This window comes from Anarhichas minor, unplaced genomic scaffold (assembly GCF_050575085.1).
Source record: "Anarhichas minor isolate MPS153535 unplaced genomic scaffold, ASM5057508v1 ptg000031l, whole genome shotgun sequence".
In the NCBI taxonomy this organism is placed as follows: Eukaryota; Metazoa; Chordata; class Actinopteri; order Perciformes; family Anarhichadidae; genus Anarhichas; species Anarhichas minor.
In genome coordinates this window covers 2,303,808-2,325,672 of record NW_027466477.1, presented here as the reverse complement: position 1 = coordinate 2,325,672, position 21,865 = coordinate 2,303,808, and the positions used below count along the sequence as shown (strand labels likewise).

Below are 21,865 nucleotides of genomic sequence, written 5' to 3'. Positions count from 1 at the left end.
AAAAAGGTACCGCGGTACCCGTACGTTAAAAACGATACGATTTTGCATATTTTTAGTATCGATACTTCATTAAAATAGCGCGCGATCAGAGCGCACTCACTGCTCCGCTCCCTGTCATGCTGCCTGCACGCATTGACTGCAAGGGGGCGGGGCTGCCCAGCGCTCACACAGCAACAGGCAGCATCACTCACAGCAGCGATCGCTGGGGAAACATGGCCTCAAGTGCAGGAGCTTTTGCCGACCGTCCTCGGCTTGTTGGAAAAAAAGATGCCAGAAGTGAAATCTGGAAGTGCTTTGGCTACATTGCAGACAGTGAAGGAAAGCCCACTGACATACAGAGACCCGTCTGCAAAACGTGTTTCAAAGCCACACAGACCAAGGGAGGCAACACGTCTAACATGGCAAAGCACCTTTCAGACAGACACCCCGAACCTTTCAAAGCAAATGTGATTATAAACATGAACACCCCCAAGCTCACCCATATACAGCCTAACACGAGTAGCCTTAGCCTAGTTTGACGACAAGCCTATATGATCATGAGGTCACAATGCACACAAAAGTGTACGATATGAAACACAATTGATGCAAAATGGCTACATGCTGGTGGAGCCTGAGGGTGGATCTTGAGCTAATTCTTTTTATTTTTAGTTAAGGAAAAATAATTATTCCATGAATTAAGATAAAATATGAAGTGAAATTATCAAACTCACTATGCAAGTACATTTAGCATTGTTTATCCACCCACTCCCACAGACAGTCAGACAGATGCCAGCAGAGTCAGCAGCAACACAGAGACAGAGTTCCCTTCAGCTGTGTTTGAAAGCCAGCGGAATTATGAGAGAGGCTCAAAAGAGAGAGGCGAAGAGGTTAAACATTAATATGAATGCCATTTGTTAAGTGTTCAAAACGCTGGGCAGGAACAAGCTGGTAAAAAAGGGACCCATACAGATGTTTTATTTATCACTATTATAGATAAATATACCAGTATCGTATCGTATTTGTGGTATTGTATCGAATTCTGGTATCGTATCGTAAGTATCTGGTATCATGATACTTATGGCAGGTATCGTATCGAAGTCATAATTTTGGTATCGTGACAACCCTACTATGTATACTATACTTGATAGACTCAATGTTCATCATTAAAAGAACGTTTAATTGAATCACACTTAAAGAACCAAACCTTTTTTTAAATAATTTTTAGGAAAGACTTTCAGAGCATTTGGTATTTTTCAATATATTTTAATAATAATAATAATAACTTATTTTCTGATCCGCTCTGAAGAATCTGGATCAATGCTGATCAATGATTTTAAATGTCTTTACAGTGACAGGATTTTCACAAAATGTCTGTTTACAAAAGAAGATGAAACCAAAATGAAAGCCACTCATGTTTATGATGAAAATAATGATTCATTGTGTATCGATATAAGAAACTCTGTGTGTTGTTTTGTGTGTTTGCAGTCTGTCAGAGTGTGAGATCACAGAGGAAGGCTGTTCTTCTCTGGGCTCAGCTCTGAAGTCAAACCCCTCCCATCTGAGAAAACTGGATCTGAGCTACAACGACCTGAAGGATTCAGGAGTGAAGCTGCTGAGTGGTTTTCTGGAGAGTCCACATTGTAGACTGGAGACTCTGAGGTGGGTTCACTGTCTGCTGCTAGTGCAGCACCTTCATGTTTCATCAATAACTCTATTTGATTTATCTACGTATAGATCCATAAAGTGATACATTTTCTGGTAATATGTTCCACTTCACATCAGCTGCCTCGTTTTACTATTAACTATTAAAGTAATATTTAAAAAAAACATTTCTGATACAAACTTTTTTCAAAACATTTAGCTTTTCTTTTACATTGTTTTATACAAAAGAAGATGAAACCAAAATGAAAGCCACTCATGTTTATGATGAAAATAATGATTCATTATGTATCGATATAAGAAACTCTGTGTGTTGTTTTGTGTGTTTGCAGTCTGTCATGGTGTAAGATCACAGAGGAAGGCTGTTCTTCTCTGGTCTCAGCTCTGAAGTCAAACCCCTCCCATCTGAGAGAACTGAATCTGAGAGGAAACAACCTGGAGGATTCAGACGTGAAGCTGCTGTCTGATCTTGTGAAGAGTCCACATTGTAGACTGGAGACTCTGAGGTCAGTTGAGGGTTGGAGTCAGTCCATGCTGGTTTCAGCAGCATTGTACCAAACACAGATCCACGAGCTTCAGGATTGGACGAGAGAGAGAGAGAGAGAGAGAGAGAAGTCAGCCAATCAGATGAGTCAGAAGCTTGTTGTGATTGTGTGTTTGAGTCGATGTGTTGTTGTTCACGTCTACAGGAAGTGAAGCTTGTTAACAGCTGACGGCATCATCAGATGTTTAGAGACAGTGGTCCTCATTCATCACACTATCAAACTATTGATCAGTTCATCTTTGTCACAGCTCTGAGATCAGTCTGACTGAAGCCTGCACATCACTGCTCTCACTTCATAGAACCAGCGTTACATGTAGCCAATCATCAGTCATGGCTGAAATAACCACTAGTGCTGCTTTGTACAAGTTGAGGAAGTCCCAGATATCTGAAACCAAACTCCATCATGTGTGGTTCATAACATCATCTGGAGGCTGTATTCACTGTATCTATCCAGACACTCGTCGGCTGGTTTACTACAGCTGTATGAACCCAAAATAAACAGATTCAGCTGTGATTTAAGTTCAACAAACATTCAAAGGATGCTGAAATAACTATATAATGATGTTGATTTGTAAAAAGTCTGACTTCATGCTTTGTCAGGTCTGTTCACAAGATGACAAGCAAACAACTGTTAAAATGGTTGTTTTCTGAATGGAGTCTGGATCAATAGATGCTAGGCTATGCTAACATTGTAGCTGCTCCATCATCTAGGCGTAAATAGGTCAGCGTGGTTATTGTTTGTACCATAGACAGTCTGTGGTTCATACTCATACATTCATACACATAGTTTGGTCTCTGTATGAGGTATCGTAGAGCTCTGGGTGAACACAGACGGATACAATATGTTTATCCTCCATTTCTGATTCAACAGCGTCAGGACGTCAGTGATGAAGGAGGAGAATCTCAACGCTGAAAGGCTTTAACGACACAGTCTCACGTGTATCTCTTACTCCATTGGAAATATTTAAATTTGCATCGCGTCTTTTGCATCATTGGCTCAAATTTACGTCTATTAGCGACTTTGCATTTACTTTGTATGTAATCGCGTCGCGTGAAAAGTCTGCTTGGCGTTTGTTGTGAACGCAGCATAACAGGGTTAAATCCATCTTTACAGTGAGCAGTGAACACCTCTCTGGTTCTGCAGTCATGATGCGTTCAGGACTCTCAGCACTTTATTTCAGTGGAACCTGCAGAGTCAACAGACTGGAGGCCCAAAGTGTCTGCAGGTGTGTGAGCCTGGAGCTCAGTGTAGGTTAACATGAGAGCTGAGAGGAAGCTGCTCTTTCTACTGGATGAGCTGCGTCACTGACTGACGGCTGATGAAGAGAGTCTCTGTAAACACTCATTCATCTCTTCTCTTGTTTTCTTCTTCTCTCATCAGATGGAAGTGGGTTTAATCTGAGTCCTGATGATCCAGAGAGCATCTGGAGACTGGAGACTGCTCCAGCACCTCCACCTGGATTTTATTTAGTGTACCAAACACCAGAAGACTTTTAAAAGACTAAAGTCTGACACCCTCTCACATATACAGACATTGGGCCTCATATCACAACAGATTTACTCTTATTTAGGGCCCGAGGACCTTTTGAAATTCTACTGATTATATTTGTTAGGGTTCATATTTGTTGTCTGCTGCTTCAGCTCAAACTCCCGTGAGCTGGAATGAGGTAGAAAAATGAAACTTGGAACAATAACTGGAAATGATGTTCATGTGCTTCTCAAGACATAGAACTCTGATCGGCCACATGGTGGCGCTGTAATTAACGTCCCAAAATGCGATTTTTGAAAAGCCACGCCCCTCACACCAGAAGTCATTGACTGGATATTTGATTTGTTTCATGATAATGTTCAACCACATTTGTAAAACTATTGTGAAAACGCTCAACAGGGGCACCACCAGTAGTAATGTTGTTCATGGTGCTTTCAGCTATTTTAAGTACGTAGTAAAGTTAAACAGTCACTAAAATTCTGTTAAAATACGTTCACTATACAGTGTATAGTGAACGTATTTTACCATAATTTTGAACAGAATTCAACTGTGTTCACAGAGTCACAGGGTTAAAGAACTCCTACTCACAAAAAGAGGTTTTATTCTGAGCAGCAGGAGACTTGACTCTGTAATGTTGGTGTAGCCCCGCCCACCTATTAACTCGTATAAAAGCACCGCCTTCTGACCAATCAGAGCTCAGTACGTGGATCGTTAGGAAATATTGAACCAATAAGAAGAAGTTAAGTCATAAAAGTAACACAGTTCAAACTGCTGAATGCAGAAAGAACAGCTGGCAATAAATCACAGACTGTGTGAATGATGAAATGAACAGATTCATAACATCACTGTCTCATGTAGAGCACAACATCTACTACATGTGTGTATTCTGTTACATTCATGTGCTGCAGATGTATTCTGATGACATGAATGACAATATTTGAGTCTTATTCTTTCAGTTGTAACCCCGGCGCTGTGAAGCAGACTTGGCTTCTTGATGCATTTAAGTTTTATTCTCCTCTGTTGGCCAGCATTCGTTGGGTTTTAAAGAAGAGCTTCTCTTGTATTTTGAAGGTTGTACTGTCTGCATTCAAAACATTTACATCGAAATTGATGCAGAAAAACCTAAAAATATCGACTATTTTATTCCACATTTTTATTTCTATTTTGAAAAAATATCATGGTAATAAAGTCACAAAAGCTTTTTTTGATTTTGATGACCAGGGGGTGTTCGGATGGTAGGCGCATTGTGTACTATTTAGGTCGATACAATATTGTTCTGGGGAATTTATACTCTGAATAAATTGGAAAATGAATAGAGTTATAAATTAAAAACATCTAACATTTGTTTGATCAGCTGGGAATAAAAATATAAATGCCAATAACATGCAGTGTGTTTGGTTGGTGTTTCAATAATAATACATACAGATACATAATCTGGATTAAATCTCAGCCAGATGGTCAGGAGAGGATCGTGTGTGTGTGTGTGTGTGTGTGTGCGTGTGTGCGTGTGCGTGTGTGTGTGTGTGGAGGCTGAAAAGATACATTTGTAATGTAAAAATTATTGATTTTGAAATTTCAACCTTGAGCTTTCCTTTAATAATGAATCAGGTAAAAAAAAAAAATCTACATTTGCTGACCATGTTGGTAATTAATGGCAAATGGAATTTATGAATAAATAACTTTGAGTTGAACATGTTGACAATGACTGATTTATTAATCTAAAATAATATAAAACTGACAGCAAAACTTTGAAAAAAGTTTTGGTTATTCTGACGAAGAAAATGACCAGTGGCCTACTTTATACAAACACACGCACACACACACACATGTTTTGTAATGATTGTATGTTGACAGTTAAACCTGCTATCATAGAGCATCTAACGGAAAATAAATCTTACGGTTGTCAGTGTTGCACACAGGTTGCTTCTACCTGCATAACAATACAGTAATTTACCGTTAAATGCTTTTAAGTGGGACAACTCACATGGAACATATTTATTTAAATGAACACAAATCATAAATCTCACATTATTCCCCTCATAAAGGAAAAGGAGAGCTCGTGAAAGGAGACAGATCTAATCCACCAAACCACTTGAGACACAGCAGCAGCTGAAGCACAAATTAAACATAATTAAACTCACAAAACGATCCTGAGCTCAGCAGTCTGAAGACTCATAAATCAGGTCACTTGTTTTTGATGTTTCCCATGAAGACAATACTACAGGTCATTAAATATATGAATACAACAGTCATGTGTCCACCAATCACCTTGAACTAGACACCAACACGAGTCAACAACATGCTTTCAAACAACTGAAGAATATTAATGTTAATATATAATTAACACTAATAGTCCTACTGCAAACATGGATACGAGCACTTTTTCGGGAGCGGAGGAGTGGGCGGGGCATAAACAGCTGGAAAAATCACTACATAATGAAGCAGATTTGTAAAAAATAAAATAATGAATGAAGTTATTGTTTATACACATTTATATACATAGTTTCATCTGTTAGCTACTAGAGTGGGTTGTTATGTATTTACTTTCAACCACCGGTGAAAACAAAGAAATTATTATTCAACTAATGTGAATTAATACTTACTGTAGTATTTTCACTATGCTGTATATTTATACTTTATACTGCAATACACTTCAGAGGAAAACAAGGTATTTATCCGACAGCGATCATGTGATCTTATGAAATATGACATTGTTTTTGATAAACCCAACAGCTACATCAGAATACTGTTTACGTGATATTATGGTAATAAAAACCCATAAATATAACTTGTATTAGTTGCAGCACTAAAAAGGGGGCACTCATAATCCTGACTTTTGCTTTTGTCACAGAGGTATTTTTACCTGATAATACTTCAATAATCCAGTGTCTGTTAAAATGAAAACAATTCACATTCCAATGGTTTCTTCATTTATTTGAATACATTATTTCTGCTGAGACGAGCTGTTTTAAGACCCATCACCAAAAACAACCGATGTGGCAGAAAACAAATACAGAACGGCCTGAAGAACGCTGACTCACGCTAAAAGAGTACGCTGCATTTCATCAACAATGAAAGTACAAGTGTGCCAACAAATCCTTAAAATTTTACTTTTAGCATTTCTGAACCAAACGGGAACATTATGGAAATAAAAGAACTAAACATTAAAAGAAACTGATCAAATGTGTCTTCAGGGTTCAACAACTCCTGTTCCTTTAAGCTTCATCACCAGCAATATCTGCGAGCATCAGTCACTTGTTTTATTCTAATATTCATTATCCTGAAGAAGTTAATTCAACACAAACACACCTAGAAAAACAACAAAGGCATATTCTGAATAAAAAACGCTGCTCAAAAGACCCCAAAGAGAAAAGAAATAAAGAAGCATCAAATAATTCAGCTTGTCCAGTTTTCAAGATGCATCCTCACGTGCACTGAACCTTTAGAGTGCCCTCATCCTGCTGTAATATATATATATATATTTATTTATTATTAAGGAGAAGTTGTGCTAGTTAGTAAGAGATATATACGATATATAATAACATGATGGGAAATGTTGCCGTTTGTGCCGTCGCAACATTTGTTAAATTGATCCGTTTTCAGATCAATGCAGATTCACAGCCTCTGTAACTCTGACGTAACACAGTCTGTGAAGCGCTACACTCTCTGGCCATGTGGTGTCTGAGATTTACTCAGTTCAACTAAACAGCCAGAGGAGCTTTCAGGGCTGAGCAGAGGTGGTGAATCACACAGATCCAGACGCATCACGACCTGAACTCATGAAATATAATGGGATCTGCTGTGTGATGTAGCGCCTCGGCTCCTTCCGCCCTAACGTTAATGTTTCATTTCATAAAACTAGATGAAAACTACTTTAATAATGAATTATCATTAAATCGATAATCATCTGGTTCCAGCTACTCGAATGTGAATATTTTTCTCTGAGATTCAACGAAACATCCGTTAGTTAGACAAAACAAGCACTTGGGTATTTTATACCGTGTATGTATGTATATTTTATAATTTCTTGACATTTTCTGAACCAGATTGGCGGATCAAACAGTGGTCGGTTGCAGCAGTAGTGGTCTGTCTGTCCTCAGAGGTGACCTGAGTGAATAAACAGAAGAACTGTAGCATGAACAGAGAGCGTGAACACGGCGGAGACCAAGAACACTAAAGATCTAACTCCATGAGTAGAACATAAGGGACAAAGACATCATAGTGCCGACGTGTGACTCAGGTGGTTGAATGAGAAACACAGCTGTACGTATTCATGAGAATACCGTTTCCATCATTTAAAATCCTACAGAGCCAAAGCATTCATTCTGTTCTATGGGGAACGTCTTACACGGAGAGCAGCAACTTGAAACCATTCTGTCATTTTAAAGTCGCTAACAGACCAAATTGTATTTTTTTTAATGTCAAAATGAGAGCGACGGCAACACAGAAAGAGAAATAAACCAACGTGTTTGGGAGGCGGCGATGGAGACCAGAGGGGACGCAAACCAACCAAAAAACAAGACGGCCTGCAGCGAAAAGTTCTATCATCATTTTTTTGGAGAAACGCTACGTTAGCCAATCACGTAACCGACAATCAGACCTGAAGACGCAACAGGAAGAAGTTATGCTTCACGTGTAGTCACTCAATAAGGCCTCCAGCTCAACGCGTCAGACGTTAATGTGGACGTTTCCTGTTCCCACGATGTTTTTATCCGATGTTGTGTATGAAGCTACTTTTCTTCAACGAAGGTAAAACAGCCTAATTCACCATTTTGTAGCGTCACGTCTGCAGCAGAGGAACCAATAGAAACCCTTTAAAGTTTGTTTAGGACAGCAGGTCTATACTCTAACCCTGGAACTAAAGAAAACATGGAGGACAAAGACAGCATCATGACGGGCGCCACTAGTTCTTTGCACCTTCTCACCGACGTCACAAGTTACCACATCTCACTCCAAAACGCAGTGCTTCAAAAGATATAAACATTTTGTACAATCTTTAGGAAAGAATTCACATTGAATGTGCCGTCGTCTGGAAACAGTTCGTTCCACGACAAACACCTCTCTGGATGAGGTTCTCCTCTCCTCTAGTAGAACCTCTTGTTCCTCTCCTGTCTCTTCTGGAAAACCACGGCTCCCACCACGGCGCACACCACGATCCCCAGCAGAGCGCACAGCAGAAGCAGGAAGACCTTCCAGCCGGTGAGCGGCGTGCCGCGGAAGTTTCCGGTGGGATCGTCGATGTTGTCTACGAAGGACAAAAAGAAGAGTCCGTGTTCATTTTCATGTTCAATTCAGAAATGCTGCTCGTCTTCTTATTTTAAATAAGTCCCAGAAACGTGTTTTTAAAAGAGTGTAATGAGCAGAAATGTTAGACACCTACAAATACCAACATCTGTTTCAGAGTACGCTATATTTACAATGTTTTCACCTCTGTATTTTGCTGTCAGAGAGAGAAAATCGGGGAACTTGAATCTACCTTTAGGGGACTTGAGGAGGCTGACGCTGGGCTCGATCTTGGTCCAGTCCAGGTTCTCCTCCTCGGGGGTGTGTTCCACCATCAGCTGGTAGAGCTTCATCGAGATGATGTCGTGGTTATCTGGAAAATAACACACGATCAGTTTAGAAAATCGATATATATATATATATATATATATATATATCGAGACTTTATCATCTCAGATAATATTCAAGTGAATCTCTTTGTGAGTTTCTACTCGTAAATGTAAGAATGTACTCTCCTCCTCCAGCTCTTTATGTAGATCGTTTTTTACCTACAATGGCCCTCAACAAACCTCTGCTTCAGAACTTCAGCGGTGAATATCATGACTTCTCTACTTCGGTTGTTCGTTGGTGTGTGAGTGTGTAAACTCACCAGACAGATCTCCCGTAGCTGCCGAGGCACCGAAGAAATATCCGGTAGGAAGACGAACGCCTCCGATGTCGATGCACTCCTTCCATTCGTTCTTGTCCTCCACATCAATCATCACCTGCAGGACAAAGACGGGACGTAAGAGACTTAAAGCTACTGAAAATAATCAAGAAAATACTCCTTATGTGGAAAAAGTGTTTACATCCAGACACAAGTATGGGCTTAAAATATGAATTCTTTACAGGGAGAAGCTGTACTCATTTATGTCTGGATCACATGTTCTTAATTGGACTAAAGGAAGAGAAGCTACTCATCGAGTGTCTCTACGTACCGTGAGTCTGCCTTTGGAGTAGCGGATGGCGAGGTACGTGTCGTGCTCTCGGTTCCGGATCTCAGCCGAGCAGCCTCCGAGCTCCGACGAGCGGCCGTCTTTGCCGTGGTCGTAGTTCACCGAGCCGTTGTTCACCATGGCCGAGATGAACGGGAAGGAGCGCTGGAGACGGGGAGGAAAGAGTCAACACGTGTGTGGAAATAAAAGGCATTGTATGAACTCTTGAATAAAGATGATGCACAAATGAATACAGGAAAAGAAAATATAAGAAGCCCACATGATACATTTCAAGTTACACACACACACACACACACACACACACACACACACACACACACACACACTGCAGGCTTTTAAAGTCATATCTGACGTTTTGGACGTCTGTTCATATTTACTAAGAACAAAAACTCTGACATCAATACAATTTGAACTGAAAGCCATATTACTGTATTTTCTAAGTTACCAAAGAGACTTGTAATTAAAGCAAACTACTTGTTCTGTCGGTATTAAGTCTCACTGTTCCTCCTACTTGACAAGCTTTGACTTGTGCATGTTAAAGTAAATCAGATGGGGATCTGTGCCGTGTGTGAGTGTAGATTATTAATCAGAGGATATGTCTCCCATGAGAGGTTAGACAGAACTGGACACGTTCAGCTGCAATGTGAAAGTATAAAGCATAATTCACAAGACAAGTTCCGGTGAAACAGAAACAACCTCCTTTAAAGACAATAACTTTCGTCATTAAAGTCGAGACAAACACGTGAAAATATGGCAAATTAATTCTGTGGGGTTTGCAAACGTTAACATGCTTAAAACGTTCTGACGACATGCCGATTCAAAGTTAAAGAACAACAGCGTGCTGACGAGTAAAACCTGAGCAAACCACTCACATCCGTGGCGTCATCGTTAGAGTAAGTGTCTATAAAAACGGCCAGCCCGTGGAAGAGAGCATTGTTGGAAAACACAGGCCCTGAAAAGAAACAAGCCGGTCAATCGCCTCGAGCTGCACACACACACACACACACACTTACATCCATCCCATGGAGGTCATTGCGGAAGGTATCCACAAACAAAGCCAGGCCAAGAAACTGATCTTGGTTTCCAAACACAGGGCCTAGGATGGAGGCAGAGATGAGGCGACACATGAGCAGACGACAAGAGACACTTTCCTGTGGTCAGCAGTGAAGCTGAGAGGGTCGACACAAACATCTGGACATTAAAAAATAAAACAGCTTTCTGATGGAGTGAGCACGATGAGCGTTCATTTTCACTTTAGATTTACTTTTCTCAGAGTTGCAGCGCTCTCACCTTTACCTCGTCATCATGCAGGTGAGCCGAGAGAACGCCGTCTCACTACGTTAAGGTTTTAGTACTTCAGTAAATATGTATTACATGGTTCAGACTTTGTTCTAGAAGTTTCGTATATTGATCCGACAGAAAGCAGCCTCTTTGTTTTGATACACTTTGCTTTGCTGTAAATTATGATGTGACAGATTTCAACCAATGAGCTTCTTGAAGTCTTTTATTGTGGCGCAGTAGCAGGAAGTGCAATCTTACTTGTTTTTAATCTAAATATGACACGGGTAAGAAAAGGGGAACTGGGTCTGTGAAGAGCTGCAGGTGACAGGTGAGAATTGCATTTTGGGTAAATGCAAACTCTGACTCGTTGCTGCAAGAAGGACCAGCGTGACCTGAAGTGAGATCAAGCTGGGTGGGTTTAACGTGAACGTTACCTGGATGAAGTCTGTCCTTGGTGTACCAGACAGCGAGGCCGTCGCCGTGGAGGTTCTTCTTTCCTGACCCATCAACTTTAAACTGCACGTGCATCTCCCAGTCCTTCAGGTAGCACGGCTGTAGACCAGAACCAGAACAGGTTTCATAGAGTATTGGATTTTATATTCCAGGACACTGTCTGAATATAATACGCACATGTTATAAAATTATACATATTTAATTACTGGGTTGCATATTTTTCACACACACTGCAGACACACACACACACACCTCTTGACAGTGTTATTGGGAGCTCTGTCATGTCCGTCAGGATATTGACTCGTATCTTTTTAACTCCCCGTTACATCGAAGATTAAATATTTTGCAGCTCAAACACCCGCCACGACGTCGGAGAACAGAAACCCGTTCCTAAACACAAATGAGCCTTTTTTTTTTTTTTTAAATGGAGGTCCCTGAACTCTCTGCTCTCCACTAACTGTCTTTCTCTTTAGTTCACTGCAGCTGAACGGCTCGTATTTCATCAATTACTCCTCGTCTTTCTCGCCAACACAACAAACAGAACAGTGAAATAAGATTCTCTGAAGCTTCCTCGTGTCCTCGCATTAATATGATCCTGTTTAATGTAGTTAGATTTCTGTGTCGTGAACTCTGATCATTGAGAGAAACATTAGTCAGCCAAAACACACACACACCCCCAACAAGTCACATGATGAGCACAATGTGAAAAGTAGAACGACACAGTCAACAAGTCGGTTGTGAAAGAGTCAACGTCATGTTTCTTTGGCAGAAGTTTCCTCCGACGGGCTCAACGACGGATTATCCTTTAAAGCTTCTAAACTAAAACACTAACGGCTTTATCCACCCTAAAAAACAAAGCATGCCAACAAGACTAATCATTTAGCAGAAACACTCAAATGTCCAGCTGTGATTTACTAAATCTAAAACAGGACTTCCCAACATGAGTACAATGTCCCAGAATAACACACCTATGAATGAGTCGAGCATTGTTTAAGACAAAGACTGAAATGTGCATAGTATATGAACATAGAATTAACTCCTTTGTCACCGATATTTGACCAAACTATTTGAGTCAGTACTGGCCCAATATATACGATATCCATATAGCACTAAAAACAACCACAAAAAGACACAAAACAACCACAAATTGACGCAGTATATTGATGCAAAATTACCACAATGAGATGCAAAACTATAGTTGACAAGGAATAAAAAGCAATGACATGGAGAGTTTGAGAGGGCTTAAGAGTTTCAATGGAGCTGCATAATATAACGTCTAAATGTTTGTTATTTAGGGCGTGATACAACCTCTCCTCTCGGGACGCAACAACGTGGTTAATATGCAAATGGTGCCCGGTGCAAAGCATGTTGGGATCCCACGTTGTAGCCGACATTCACTGCATCCTGTCTGAAGACTGCAGGATTCAAAGAGTGAAGTATTTCTTCAGACACTCGTCATGCCAGAACACACAGAAGCAGCGTGTACAGATGTTTTCAGCAGTGTTGGTCAACTCGCCGTGAGTTCCCCAAACACGTGGTCCACACTCCGTCTCTGACAATGAAGACAAATGTCTCCAGAGAAAACCAGTTTCATCCCTCCACCCCAGAGCTTTCAGTTGGGTTTTGTTTGGTGACAATGGAAAGACGCTCTCTGGTTTGGAGAGGTTTGGCGTTTTTTTAGTTCAGACACAAGCTTTCAAAGACGACACACTGAAATACTTCAGCAGTCTTTTATATTTTCAACCAGAAGAGGAAGAGGAGAGAATCTGCATTATTTCTATGATAAGATTGACACATTTTCATGGTTTCTCCTCACAATAGAACTATTGTTAAGTATCAAAAGGTTGTATTTTTATAAAATGATGATTACCAAATTATTGCAATTTTACTATACTGGCCTTACGGAACATACAAGCATGGACTTTTTGATTACTTTTCATTTACAGAGGAGCAGGTTTGGTGCCAGCGTAGCCGATGTAAGCTATAGGAAGACACCCAGCAAGGGTGCTGAAGACCTGAAGACCTGCACTCTGGAACTTTCTACAATTCAGCCACAATATCTTCCCTCTGGAAAACTGCTAGCATAAGACCCGTACCCAAAAACCTCCATCCCACATATCCTCTCCCATGCTGAGCCCTGCTTGCTGCACCTCCTCCCCATCACCTGGACTTTCCAGTCAGCTTTGTTAGGATCCTCTGTGTGGACATCAGCTCTGCCTTTAACACTTGATATGCATCTTCACCTCGATGTCAGGAACTCATAACCGTTCCCTCCTCACCTCAACATCCTGTCATTACCAATAACCAAACAGTTAAAACAGTTGACCGTTTTAAATACCTCGTAATGACACTTGACAGGAGACTCAACCAGCAAAGACTGATGGCCATCCGTAAACTTAAAGGCCGGCTATGTTCCATCTCCTCAGACTATTCTACCGGTCTGGTCCACCTGCATCTTTCACATTTATCCGTTACTAACCGAGGCCAAACTCACACACACAGCCAATTCGGCTGTCAGGATAATTGGTCTGCGCACAGCCGACCTCGAGGAGGTAAAGAATAAAGTCTAAAGCACACATTGCAACCTCAACAGAACAGAACATCACACATCCTCTCTCTCAACACCTCACTCCTCTGCCCTCCAGGTACAGAGCACCGGGGTGCAGAGGGAGCTCGTTTTGGGTAAAACCTGATCCCTGAAGCCAAAACCTAAACAGCAGACCTCCGCTGAACGGACCTGAGTGTGTCCTGTTGTCTGGCATTGTGTGCTGTAGTGTTGTTTGTATTGTTGTCTGACATCTACAATGCTGTGGAGATTCATTTCTCCTGGGGAACAATAAAGTCTAAAGTCTAAAAAGTCTTTAACTCCTTCACCCGCTTCATCTGCCTCTCACCCCTTTACTCTACTTGCATGAATGCACATGTTCCCCCACGTTGTAGTCACACACACTCTCACTTAGTAGTTAGAGGATTACTTTCACACTCAATCATTTACTGCCACGCCTCTCACTTTCCCTGTGTCAAAGCTTTTGTGTTTCCAACATGGTGAACTCTGATGCTGTGATGCTTCCTCTCATGTTCCAGTGCTGGAGAAGTTACATTATTATGTTATCCATAGCAGAAGTTAATGGCTCGATCCAATTTAAGAAGAAGTGGTTAGAAAGGAAAAGTTTCCACATTTTCTTTAATTAAAACACACAAAAGTGCAGCTTGTGGTTGACCTCAATCGATGACTTGTGCAGCAACATGTAGCTTAACAACTTGCATTTTATTGTGCAACCCTATGTTGCAGAATGACAATAATTGAACCTTGAAAACGAGGCAGAATCTTTTTCAAAAATTGTCTTCAAACTCTGGAAAAAGCTGAAAAGTGGACCTTGAGTTAACATTACTATTGTCAAGGTCACAAACAGACTTTCAACAAAGCAGCAGCTGTACCAACAGCCTGGTAACCGTAAGACTTTTGGGTTTTCATGGCTGAACTCCACTTGAACATTTGAATTATGTGCAAAAAGATGAATTTAAAACTAGGCATGAATTATGAATGTGGATTAATGTGTGTATTCGACGGGCTAAAATCGTTCTTGCATCTTAGTAAAATGAAATACCCACCTGGCCTTTAGTCACACAACCTGCTGTGATATGATTTGTGCATTTTACTATTTCTTACTTTTTCTTCTACACGACACAAGGCAGGCAAACCAGACAGCGTGTCAAAAGTCTATTGTTTTAAATTCCAAGAACAGTGCAATTCTTATATAACACGTAAACATTTGATGTGATCTTACTTACTCTGGGTAAGAAGGAAAACCAGTTCAGGTAGCCCCCAAAACTGAACCACAATCTGAGGGAAGATGATGGGAAATGTAGCATATCAAAGACATGAAAAGGCAGATTTAGGAGGTTCACTAAAAATAAAAAATGAACTTAAATCACATGGCAAGACAAAGAGATATTCATCAGGTATCGTCTGAGGAAGAACTTCATTTCAACTTCCACTAAATAGTAAACCACTAAACTCACAACTAACAGTAAACAGATGGAATGGTGTGTTCACATCAAACAAGAAGCATCAGGAGAGAAGGAGGGGCTTACCTCCATGTAGATACCAACAATGTTTCATTAGCCATGATCAAAATAACCACTGCTGCTGCTTTGTACGTGTCGTGAAACTCCCCACACACAAGAACACCAAACACTGTGGTCTCTTGGTTCATAACATCACCCGGAGCTGAATACAGCCACATGTGGGCTGCTTTACTAAAGAGGGATGAACACAAAATTAACAGATTTTGCTGTGCTGTAATCGCAATACACGGATAAAAATAAAGGATGGCGAAATATCGAGATTATGATGCTGATTTGTAAAAAGTCAGAATCCAATGCTTGTTTTATGAATAGAGCCTGGATCGATCGGGGCTATGCTAGGCTAACAATGTAGCATCAACACTCAAAATAACGTTGTCTAGAAATAATCATACACTTATACACAGATTTCCACCTGGTCTCTGTAAGAATATGAGCTACTATAGCAGAGCTCTCGGTGACCACAGCTACAATATTTATTTCCTCCATTTCTGATCCATTTGCATAAAGATAGAAGATGTAAGCCTCCAAATTTTCAAACCCTAAACTCTAAAAGAAAAGAAGAAACAGTGGGAGATCAGGTTCATGTTGCCACTTAAAGGCCGACAGTCTGTTGGTAGGTTGGTCAGCGATCGGTCATTGTGATTGGTGGGATCTGTTTGTCCACACTGACCCGCTGTTAACATCAACTGTCATCTGTCAATCGCACGCTTGACTCCAGAGAGATATTATCCGTCGATCAGCCAGAGTGGAAAGATGAGAAGGAGAGAGTGTGTGTGTGTGTGTGTGTGTGTGTGTGTGTGTGTGTGGACAAAAAGAAGAGCAAAGCACGATCCGACCTTCACTTCCTGGACAGCTCCCGTCAGTGTGACGTAATGCAGAACCAGAACCAACTCATTCAGCCCCGCTTTCTGGTTTATCACTTGGACCCGCCCTCACATTAATCACAGCGTTAGTAAGACATTATCGGTATGAAAAGAAATGGTTTATTTTGTTATCTTAACTTGTATTTTACTGAGTGAGGTCGTCCTTAACGTTCACACTTTGACACGAGGTACTTCCCAGTGCAACCTCCTCAGTGTGGGCTGCTGTGCACATCAATATGTGTTAACATGAGAAGAGACAGAATTTCAAAGCATACCAAGTAGGTTTCAGACCACTTTCCTGCCTTCCAATCTGTCACTGATGACAAGAAGCTGCCAACATCAACATGCAAAGACTTGAGGAAGATAATCCTCTCTCAAGTAAGAACACCTTTCTGTTCTTTTTGTCCCATTCGGACAGGATTCATATTCCAGGAGGAGGTATGTTACCTCAATAGACCTACATTGATTTTGATTTTTTAATTGCAACAAAGAAATATTACTATTCTACTTATTCTACTTATTCTAAAGCTTTGCAGCTTTTCAACATTTATTTCTCAAATGCATTACGGACTATTCGGTCTAAATAATAAAGTAACTGCTGCAGCTGCTTTATGTATAATTGAAAGGAGGTTCAAGGTTTACCTACAAGCTATTCAACTTCCACTGCTATTCACTCAGGTTTATACAAGAGGTCCTCAGTCACACCTTTGGATTCCAGACATAAAGTATATGCTGACAGACATTTAAGTCGCAGCATGAAGAAGTAGAGAAGAAGCACAGAAGAAGAAGGTGTTTGAATGAATGCTAATGATAGCCAGGGCTCTGTGAGGTCAAGGAGCGAAATGAAAAGTACGAGAACTCACCGAGTTAATGAATGCACGGGAACATATGAGGTCACACTTCTTCTTCTCATAATGTATCCGTCGTCACATGGTCTATGAGCCTGTCATGCTGGATGAATGGTGCTGCCACAGAAGAAGTCAGACTTTATGTTGTTATTCAGTTAAGTGGACTTAGGTCCAAGTGTTGAAACTTACAGCTCTGGATTTTGTGTCTTTCTTTCTGCCTCATTTTTGAAAAAATAACTAAAAAACATTAAATAGAATATTTGTTTTTTACAATAATAAAACAAATGTGATACATAAGGTGTTGTGTATTCTGAGCCACCTGCACCACCTTGTTTCCAGTAATCTGCAGTTTTCGATGACGATTGGGCAATATGGACAACATCTTGTGTCAATGTCTGTATCATTTTATATTGAAATATCAATATACTGTATATTATGATATAATACATTAAAAACAAATCCAATATTACCATAAAGCAGCCCGGCTCATTGATTTGCAGCATCTCCCACAACGGCCTAATAAACCCAGAGACACAGATGTGAGGAGGTGTTAGTACTGTGTACAGTAGAAGACATCATAAGATGCTCTCTATGAATCCATAAACAACTGTATGAGCCAGAAGGGGAAAGAGAACGGGAGCAGCCATGATGTCCTTTATTGAACACCTTTTAATCTGATTTAAAATGCCGGCAGCTATTCTCTCTCTCACACACACACACACACACACACACACACACACACACAGACACAAACACACACACACACACACACACACACACACACACAGACACAAACACAAAAGGCTTTAATGTTTGTGAAACAGACTACGATAAAGCAAAATAAACTGAAATCGAGAATGAACCTCAGTGAACTTTCCCTGGAAAAATAAAACACAGTAACGGGTCGGTCGGCTCGAGGGAGCGGTGGGAGGAGGACCTGCTGCCAGACTCTGCAGGCCTGCTGCTTTCTAGCAACACACTACCCCGCTGATGGAGCACAAAGTGAGAAAATAAGGGAGTGACATAATACACTCAACACTGAGGGAGGAAAAAGAGACATCACAGAACCAAAGAGTAGAATTGATCGTTGAAACGACATCCTTTTTCTTTTATGAGTTACTTCTGAATTTGGAAATTGCCCGAAGTCTTAAAAACTTAGAATAGATGCATGTATTTAGGGCTGCTACAAATCATTACTGTATTTTCATTACTGATCAATCTGCCAATAATTGTCTATCAAAATATAGTAAAAGATGCCGATCACGAGGTCCCGGAGCTCATGGTGAAGTCTTTCTCTTGTTTTTAGTTAAAGGTCACTTGTTCTAACCGAGAAAGGAACTAAGAGATAATAAAACAGGTTTAATGTAAAAAAAAACAAGACGGAGTGTAAAATACAAGATATTAATGCAAAAGAGAGTGAAATGTAAAATGTACAGAACAGAGCCCTCACACTGGGAGCTTGTTTCAGCAACACGAATGCAGCCGGGCATGAAAGAAAACCACAGCCGGCCTGAGGAAACTCTCTGCAACAAGAAATAAGACCATTTAAATGAGACCAATGTTAAAACACGAAACAAGGTGCGACAAGACGGTACAAGTACAAATGATTTGATGCAAAAATGATGGCGAGGGAACTTGCCAAAAGAAAATAAATGGGTTATTAACCTTCAGCAGAGACTCGTGCTTTATTATCAGCAGACATATTTCCTACTTGTCAAAGATTCGAATGCTTCACATTTTAGTTTTTGTTCATTTCTTTGTCATGAGAACTTGTATAAATAAACGATGCTAACACCACATAGAGACTTGTGCCTCTGCAGGGTACAAACCTGTAGCTGTACGGCCAGCTAGACCTGTGGATGAGCTGAAGTAATGTGGTGATTTAATGTGTAAACAAGGTCCGACGAGATGCAGAACATCATCTATGTCCAATGCCAGAGACCATGCAATCCCTGCAGGCTGGCACACAGATTAGGGAAGTCAAAATCAGGTTTTTTTTGGCCCTGATCCAAGTCCTTTGATATGAGGAGTTCACTGACTGAGTCTGATCCGATTGCTTGTTGACTAAATTTGTACCTGACACAAGTAAGCTTTAAAAAAAAAGAGAATGTGAATCCTGAAATTGAAGCGATCGGCTGGAGACTAACGTGGAGCTCCAGCTTGTGCAGAGTGGAGCTTCTTTTCTCTCATGAACAATATTTGGCTGAGTTGGTGCAGACAACCAAACAACAGCCAGGTTTAATTTGGGCCATAAAGTTACAGAGTGAGCGTTAATGATACTGCATTCACATGGAATCAGGCAGACGGAGGGAAGGGGACCAATAAACTTCAGTTTCTATGTTCTTATTCTAGTAATGCATTTAGCTATAAAACACAGCTTTCTCTTAATATTCTTTTGCAAACTTAAACAACCTTCTTCGCTGTGAGAAAGCTACGTATCAGCGTAGCAAAGTATTAGCGACAGCCGCTATGACCTACCGCTGGTAACTGCTGAAACAGACATTAGTCATCGGTGGAGTTTAGCGATTAAGGAGAGCATTGTTTAAGCGGATATCGATGCTCTCTATCGCTCTCCACTTCTACACTCAAACATCTCTAAGTTCATCCACAAAAACTGGTAAGTGCTTGGGTTGAACTCAATAGCCATGATAGGAGAATCTTCACCATTGGTGGAACAAGCATCAACGAAGCTACCGCCTTGTGATCAACAACATGTCCAGGCTGCTAACATGAGCCCTCAGTGACATCCACTCATCTGATCTGTGGAGCTTTCATTGGTGTTATTCATACGATAGGTTTCCCAGTGATTGACAGCCACCCGAAGGCAAACGGCCGACACAAATACGACATGGTATTTCCTGCTTTATGGGGCTTGAAGACAGTCCTCGTTAAGTCGTAAACAACTGAGCAGCATGCAATGGATTGTGGGATACCGAGAACACCGATTTAAATAAAACCTCAAAAGTTTCATGAGAAGAAGTTTAACATCTTAACATGTAATGAGCATAAAGCTATGAAATAAAGATTGCTTTGGACACAGTCAGATCTTTGTCAGGTTAAAATGGAAAATAATATATAAATAAATGGTACCACATCCATATATATATACCAATATATATATACCATGATCAGTGAGGTCAGGCGTGGTCAACCATCTCATCCACACAGGTTGAAGAACATCTAAAAACCAGTGCATTAAAGCTACAGAGCTTCATTACCATGGAGCCCACACTGTCACTAACTGCACTCAAAGAGAGTACGAGTGTAACCCAGAGATATGTCCACAGGCTGTAGGTGCAAAACGCTGTAAACCAACCTCCACAATGCTGAGGAGGGATTGTAATTATCTGTAAACTCATATGTCAAAATCATGGACTACTTTACTGCCTTTGTACAAGTCCTGTAAAAAAAGAAGTGAAGTATTAAACACAGGTTGAATTTAGTCATTTTTTATACTTTAAGTGCTATAAAGTGAGAGAGTACCAGATCTGTCGATTAAATCACACTTAATGTCACTATAACACAACGTTTGACTATGACTACAGTCTCAAACAACAGGCTACATTACTGCATATTTTGGAGGACTCATTGTGGACCACATCCTCACTTATATTGTACTGTTTTTTCAGCCTCTGATCTCTAGAACAGCATTTCTTTTCAGGAACACGTTAAATTAACTTTGGTGTCAGAATGTCTAAAGTGATTTCAAAGAGTTCAGAAAAGAGTTGTTGAGTTTCTATGACTCACAGAAGGAACATGAAGTCCTTCAACTTGTTTCTTCAAAATGTTTTGGTGTTGAATTGGAGTACGAGACCCTGAATTTCACCAAATTGAAGCTGTTCAGACATTGACACTCCGGTCAGTGCCTCGCTCTGCATTTAACATTCACTAGCAAAGCACTGATGCTGAGTTTTATTCCCCATTCCTTCAAGGACACAGAATTTATTTTTATTTATTTTAGTTACAGAGCACCACAGGACACAATGTGCACAGTGTGTAGACGCTTTATCAAGTCACGTGTCTGTAACTGCTAAGATACTTCGAATGAAATGTAGCTTGAGAACACAAGAGAAATGAAAAAGATGAGTGAAATGTATCCACAAAGAGAGTTAAATCTAGCATGTGAGTCAATTATTCAATCGGATGGACGTCAGAAAATGAATGAGCAGCAAATAATATGCGTATTAATTTCGGGCTGCGACATCAGTTTATTCTCGTTGTCATTGTTTGTTCACCGCCAGAAGACTGAAGACACATCCTCAGGAAGCCAGAGGTGGTGTCTTCATATTACTGTTCATCCACAACCCAGACTTCAAGAGATCAACTCAAAGTTTCAAGAAAATAAAACAGTGACATACATCAGGTTCCACAACCTCAAACGTGAGGATATTAAGCTTATATCTATATCTCATATCATTACAAACTGAGGGAACTTGCATTCT

General features: G+C 40.5%; 2 protein-coding genes across 3 annotated transcripts in view; one reads left to right on the top strand and one right to left on the bottom strand.

The window, feature by feature from the left end:
* LOC142964701 (vesicular integral-membrane protein VIP36-like) overlaps nucleotides 1–11,717 on the bottom strand; it is a 265,045-nt gene extending 253,328 nt beyond the window's left edge. The window contains exons 1-6 of one of the 2 annotated variants that reach the window (XR_012957552.1): nucleotides 11,605–11,717; nucleotides 10,903–10,985; nucleotides 9,872–10,033; nucleotides 9,544–9,658; nucleotides 9,148–9,267; nucleotides 7,202–8,916 (exon numbers count right to left, since the gene is read on the bottom strand). Coding sequence is in view for 1 of the 2 variants with exons in the window: in XM_076105188.1 (XP_075961303.1) it covers nucleotides 8,756–8,916; nucleotides 9,148–9,267; nucleotides 9,544–9,658; nucleotides 9,872–10,033; nucleotides 10,903–10,985; nucleotides 11,605–11,698 (735 nt within the window). In the remaining variant the exon portion in view is untranslated. Of the gene's footprint in view, nucleotides 1–7,196; nucleotides 8,917–9,147; nucleotides 9,268–9,543; nucleotides 9,659–9,871; nucleotides 10,034–10,902; nucleotides 10,986–11,604 lie in introns of those variants that run through there. The other variant, XM_076105188.1, reaches the window with a different exon arrangement.
* The window catches only part of LOC142964694 (protein NLRC3-like), a 54,737-nt gene that overhangs the window by 13,182 nt on the left and 19,690 nt on the right, over nucleotides 1–21,865 (top strand). Inside the window, exon 8 of the mRNA XM_076105169.1 lies at nucleotides 1,465–1,638. Within this exon, the coding sequence (XP_075961284.1) occupies nucleotides 1,465–1,638 (174 nt within the window). The remainder of the gene's footprint in view (nucleotides 1–1,464; nucleotides 1,639–21,865) is intronic.